General features: G+C 33.6%; 1 protein-coding gene across 1 annotated transcript in view; it reads left to right on the top strand.

Annotated features, from left to right (window-relative positions):
- The window catches only part of LOC125042438 (actin-binding LIM protein 1-like), a 99,604-nt gene extending 93,405 nt beyond the window's left edge, over positions 1 to 6,199 (top strand). Inside the window, exons 19-20 of the mRNA XM_047638071.1 lie at positions 474 to 665; positions 939 to 6,199. Of these exons, the coding sequence (XP_047494027.1) occupies positions 474 to 665; positions 939 to 1,052 (306 nt within the window). The 3' untranslated portion in view covers positions 1,053 to 6,199. The remainder of the gene's footprint in view (positions 1 to 473; positions 666 to 938) is intronic.
- Positions 6,200 to 6,524: the final 325 nt, after the last annotated feature.

The following is a 6,524-nucleotide window of genomic DNA, read 5'->3' as shown; positions in this document are numbered from 1 at the left end:
AGAACCCTCAGTTTTTTGTTTTTTGTTTTTTGGTAAAGTAAAAGTATATTGTATAGTCTCTCTTTTCTTTTCTTTTTTCTTTTTTTTGCATAATAAAGTTATTTGATTTTTTTTATTCATTGGAGATGAAATAGTATGCATTCATTAAATAATGAGAGTTATATACCTTAGTCCTTGATAATCATGAATCTTTGAACTCTTTGTAATGAAAGTAACCTGTAGAGTCATCCCAGTGCAGCCATTAGGTCAGCTTCCCCAGATAAAAGTTGTAAATATAGACTGATATAGTTTGTAGTTAACATTATTGTTAGATTTTTTTATAGAGAGGTTTTAGTGATGGCCGGGATCAAGGATGGCAGAGGCAACATTAATTCCACTGTTGCCATACTTAACCCTTTCCATACCCCGCCTCTTGGGCCCATCACTGGACCCCTTCCTCCCTCCTTTGAGAAGCTCACCTTTTCTCTCTGCAGAACGCCGAGTTGTGTGCATCAACAACGTACAGTAGTGGCCTCCGTGGCTACACCTCCTACTCCCCCCACCTCCGCCGATCACTGCCCAACATGCACCACATGTCCTCCGAGCCCCCTAAGATATACCCTGCGCACCTTCTCTTCGTCTCCAACTATCGTCTGCCCAATGACGTGGATCGCTGCCACCTGGAGGTAGGTCTTATTATCAGTTGCTTTATGAAAGATTTTTTTCTCATTCTCAGTGTTTCTTTCTTTATTTCTTTCCTTTTTTCTTGGGTTCATATCTCTCATTCTTCTAAGGGTTATTTATTTGCTTCTGATTTATCATCTTGTTTCAGAAGATCTAAAGGAATTCCAAAGAACCAAAACCAGTATACTGAATAAATTCATGACCTAAAATACATTAATTATAGATTATTCAACTGCCTCATACTTATTCTCCTCCCTATATTTTTTTTCTTTCAGCGCCACCTTTCAGACGCCGAATTTGAAATGATATTCCACATGACACGCATGGACTTCTACCGCCTTCCGGAATGGAGGAGAAACGACCTCAAGAGGCGATGCAAGCTTTTCTAAAGAGATCCTAATGCTTTATAATATTTATTTCATAGTCATTTTACACAGTACTAGATTCCTTTTGTGAGGGAAACCATACCAACCACTTGGTTTTGTATTGGCTCAATCATTCACACTTTTTTTTTTTTAAGTTCAGTGAACAGTTGTCCATAAATGTATTACTATAAGAACAATCAAAGATGAAGATTAAAAGCAACAACCATAAATGTCATTCAAATTGATCTCTACAATCTGCATGCTTTTTAGATGAACTGTCAAATTTTTAGGAATACTTAAAAAAAATAAATAAAAAAAAAGAATAAAAAAATTACAATGTCTAATGTAGCAGAATAAACAATTGTTTAAATGTACATCACAAAAGATATCCAAAGTCTCCACCTTCACAGTTGGGTTTTGGGTGATAATAGTTTTTAGTCCAAAGTCCACCAGATTAACAGGAATGATAAAAGTGTGTGGAAGGTGCTTTGATATATTCCACAGGCAGAGTATTTATAAAGAAAAACAAAAAAAAAGAAGGCAGTATGTGTAGTGTTTTATATTGTTAGTAAATACTTTTGTTTAGGTTGAATTTCTGACATGTAATTTTTGTACTTTTCACTCTTTTAGCAAACAAAAAAAATGTTTTTGTCCATATAGCCGAGAAACCTTAGTGGATCTTTTATCTATATCTACATATACATATACATACATATATATATATATATATATATATATATATATATATATATATATATATATATACATACATACATATATATTTTTAAGCGAAGTGATGGCTATGCAAAACTCTTGAGAGCTGCTTTTCTAGCCGGAAAATTCCTCGACTGGGTGGGCATTGGTTGTGTACGATTGACCAGTGGACGAAAATATCTTGAATACCAGTTATTTGTGCTTGTAACTTTTCCCAGTTTCATATCTTCTAGTCCTTTATTATTATTATTATCTTGTTTATGTAATTCCAATAGTTGAGGTCTAGAATTCTTTAGTAGGCCTTCCTTTGGTATATTTATGTATGCTTCCTGATGCTTAAGTTGTTTTTATTTTGTATTTTTTTCCATTTATTTCCGGTGCTTTTGTTGGGCAGTGATCTACACGAATGTGGGGAAGACATCATCGATTACCAGCTTTCATAACTACTTCTATAAGCCTTATTTTGCGTTATTTTGTAAATATGAAAACAGTCTCGTAGGAGAGTTGCCAAAGCTGACTATCTGTGGTTCCCCACATTGCATCTACACATCTAGAAATTATAGCAAGATCTGGGACATGTGCTACATTCTTTTAATCTCACCTGTATATTGACAATTGTAACTTGTCTGTAAATAGTGCCTCAATGAGCTTGAACTTTGGTGCGATCAGCGGTTGTGATTCATAGGTGGAACATTCTCCTCTCGATAGTACTGCCAAAGGGGCTTTCCCAGATCAGTATAATGTTTAAAGCTAAACTCACTTCCTTTTGGGGAGTTCTCTCCTGTTTTGAGATTTTTGTGAGGGGGGATAGGGGGCATGTCAAATTTTATGTGTCTATTGAGAATAGTTTAGCAAATGCTCTGTTTTTTTGTCGTGGTGACCTTAGGAAGAAAATTCCTCACCTGATTGTTCCATCACATGCAAAACTAATGTGAGAATTGATGCTGCTGATCCCACCATGCCAGAACATGGTATTTACACCATATAATGGATTATTCTGCCCGAGGTGGGGGAAAATATGGTTGTCTGTTATCATTACTCTTTATTATGTTATTAGAATTGTGACATGGAAATATCATCGGTTGTCTCGACTGCAGTGCTTTTTTAAATGACAACGTATATATTTTATATTTTAACCATTGTTACATGGATAAGTACCAGTAATAGATTTTAGCGTTAAAAAAGAAAATGAGTTCTGAGGTTGTAAAGATGTTCCAGCCAGTAAGTGTTGTGCTAGTAAACCTGCTTGTATTGTTAGTCTGGCCTCCCCATCTACTTCCAAAAGAGGCAGTTTCAGCTTTTGGAGTGGAGCTGCTCTTCAGTGACGGGTGGTCAAATGGACAAGAGAAGAGAAAATTTGTACACTTATAGAATAGATATATAAAAAAGCCTCAATTTGTGCCTATTTTTCTCTGAATGTTAAAAAAATCAAGTTTCTTTGGTGCTTATGTCTTATTTCTTACAGTAAGCCAGGTCTTACTGTTATATTAGTATGTAATCCAAACTTTCACTTTACCTGCTCAGTAAAACTAAACTTTTGTGTTACAAGCCTTTTTAAAAAAGATAATAGTGATGTGTAGTTATTTCTTCAAGGTGATGTCGATCAAAAAGAAACCACACTGTCATATCAGTCATATTAATTAGCAAGTATTGTAGGGGTACTAATTATTCACATTACTGAGACCATATCAAGTAGAACTTATCCCTTTATATGTCCAGATCTTATAGGGACAAAATTTCCAAACTGAGCATATTATCTGACATGGGGGTAAAAAAGAAAAAAAAGAGTTCCATTCAAATACCTTCAGATAATTCATGTTACACCACTGGGATGGGCAGGCCAAGGAGGGGAATTTTAATAATTTAAGCGAATTAGTCATGATATCCAAGAGTGGGTATGTCTTGTTAATTTGTTCCCCATCTTTGTTTTATTATACAAATAAACATGGTGTTCTGATCCATGATTAATTTGTTCTTTGCTTTTGTCAAGCAAGTCTTCATGAAAACAGCTTAGTGTACAGATTTTGTATATATGAATGTTGTGTGTTTCTTTTCTTAATGCTCCTTATATTTCCATTTTTCAGTTTTTACACAAAGAAATACATTATGAATATATCCTTAAATCTCTGGGCATCAGCATAAAATTCCTGCATTCTAATGATACTAACAATTATTTTCTTGGTTGTATGCTATTATATAGCTTGTATTTTAATAATCATTTTCTCTGTTGCTGATTTTCAGCACATGCTGAAAATGACGTAGTTTCAGTATGAGTTTTGAGCAAGCACCCTACAGTATTTGTTATTTCTCTTGTTACTTCAATCATTTCATTGTTACTACTTTATTTTGTCTCTTAAGAGTGCAGTAACATATATCTGAAGTTGAAAATCTTTGCTATTGTATACACAAAAAAGCATTACTTGCTTGGATTATCAGCATAGAAACCAGCTGTGTTTGATCCACAAGGGGATGTGACAATTGCATCCTTGCATGTGTCATTAGCACAACATTTGAAGTCTACCTTTGTTTTTCTGTGGTTTGTCTGTTTTTTAACTAAGCCTTGTGGACATTGTTCATTCTGAGGTCATTCTAGAAGATTAAGAAATATTCTAATGATGTGATAAACCTAATGTTACTAATCTTTTATGAATTCTGGTTGTGTTATGAGATTTGTTTAATGTTAGGGCAACGTGCCAAAAGTTGAAAGTCCTCAGGTATGAACAACATCCATAATGACATTTGCATGTTGGTAGCTTGCTTTCCCTCCTTTATTGAATATTTTAACATAAGGATCACTGTTAATAGTAGTAAATTATTAACATGGGCAAAGCAAGGGTGATGGTAGATGGTGTCACAGTCACAGGTTTGATCAGTGGAAAATTCCTGGTGACTCCCAGGTCACCTCGGTTGAAACTAAAAATCAAAGACTGTTTTTTTTTCTTCTTCTCTCATTGTTTAAAAAGTAAACTAATAGAAATGTTTCTTGAAAAAAAAGTCATGAGAACTGTACAGAGAAGAAATTTTTTGATATATCTTTATATTATAACGGTACCTGAAAAATGTTGATTGTGAGTGTTAAAAAAAGGAAGAAGAATAAAACTGGCCCCTTCGAGCCACACTTTTGACCCCCTGTTATAAACAGCTCTTGGAATTTTGATTTGCCTTTTACCTTTTTATTATTATTATTTTTATAATTCACTGTGAGTTTCTGAAGACTTGCTTGACTCTTCACTGTAAATGGTCCAAATTTAACCTTAAACCGAAAGATTGATCCTGAGGTTGTACATAAAAAAATATTTAACCGTTTAAGGATATAGAATTGGTTAAGAAAACCCACTTCTCACCTTTTGCTATACATCTGTTATTCAGTTTGCTGTATTTTGTTATCAGTATTTACAATATTCAGTAATATATATATATATTTTTTTTTTCTTCATATCATAATGCATATATACCTATGTTCTATTTTTTTGTTTTTTTCCATCTTTTTTAGATACATAATGATTCTGTTAGTGTGTGTTACCTTATTAGTTAGTCTGGCTGCTATATCATTTACCCTTATTTCACTTATGGAAAAACTGGATTAATTACAGATTAAAGTTACTGAAAAAAATGGAAGCTTTGCAGATGCTGTCCAATCTTTCTGCCAAGATATATGGAAAGATACATACATACATTCATACATGCATTCATTCATCTCTCCAGCTGATATTGAAAACTTTTGAAATATAACTATATTCCAGTTATCAAGAAGTTTTTTAAAAGTAAAGAACTCATAACTCAGGTGATTTAAATACATTGTTGATTTTCACTTACTTTTTTCCATCGTCCAATTACATGTGCTTCATTAAAATGTTACTCATCCCAGTCAATAAAAAAAATGTATGACAGATCTTATGTGATTTGTCAGGTTTAGCATATTATTGGGGTAGGAATTCCCCATTCATACATATAATATTTCAGGTGTAATATGATACCCTTTTCTGTATGTTTTTATTATTATTATAATTATGATTGTCATCATCATTATTTTTGTGCAGTGGTTGTTTGGGAAATTGTATGAGTGATGAGGGTTTGGACCAATTTTTTTTTCTTTGCTTTTCCGCTAAACACAGACAGTCCAGTCCTATATCAAAAAAAATCTGTATAAAGTAAAATAATGAAAAATGATAATAAATAGAAATGGAAAAAAGAAAGAGAGAGAATGAATTCAATTGAAAGAGTGAGAGAGAGAGAGAGAGAGCATGAGAGAGAGAGAGAGATTCCTTAACAGATGTGGACATGATATTGGACTTACAGCATCCCACTGCACTCCAAGGACTTTCTGTTTTAGTAAGGGTACGAGCCAATCCTATTTTGTACTTGTACTTGTGAGAGACTGATGATGCTTCAGTAACTGCTTGGGTTGCTATAGTCTGTAGAAACATATGGATAACCAATAATGACTTTGCTTGAAATGTGTTTGTTTCATTTACCTCATCCTTTAATGTAAGAGTTGAATATCAATAGTACTTTCAGCAGATTTTAGATATTCTGCATTGTTCAAATAGCAAATTAATAAACTTAGACAGCCCTACCTAAAGGACATTGCTGATGAATACCTATTATCACAAATTCAGAAAAAAGAGGAAAGTAAGAAAAATATTGCAAATATGAAGTGTCAGTATTAGTAGGCACTACCAGACAGGAGGAAGAGGCCTTGGACATGCTGATATTGAATACTTTTCTTTCATTAATATCCCTAAAAGTTACCATTAACCCATTCGCCCACGATTTATGTTC

Source organism: Penaeus chinensis, chromosome 32 (genome assembly GCF_019202785.1).
Source record: "Penaeus chinensis breed Huanghai No. 1 chromosome 32, ASM1920278v2, whole genome shotgun sequence".
Taxonomy (NCBI): domain Eukaryota; kingdom Metazoa; phylum Arthropoda; class Malacostraca; order Decapoda; family Penaeidae; genus Penaeus; species Penaeus chinensis.
Note: the sequence above shows the minus strand (reverse complement) of the source record. Positions and strands in the feature narration are given on the sequence as shown.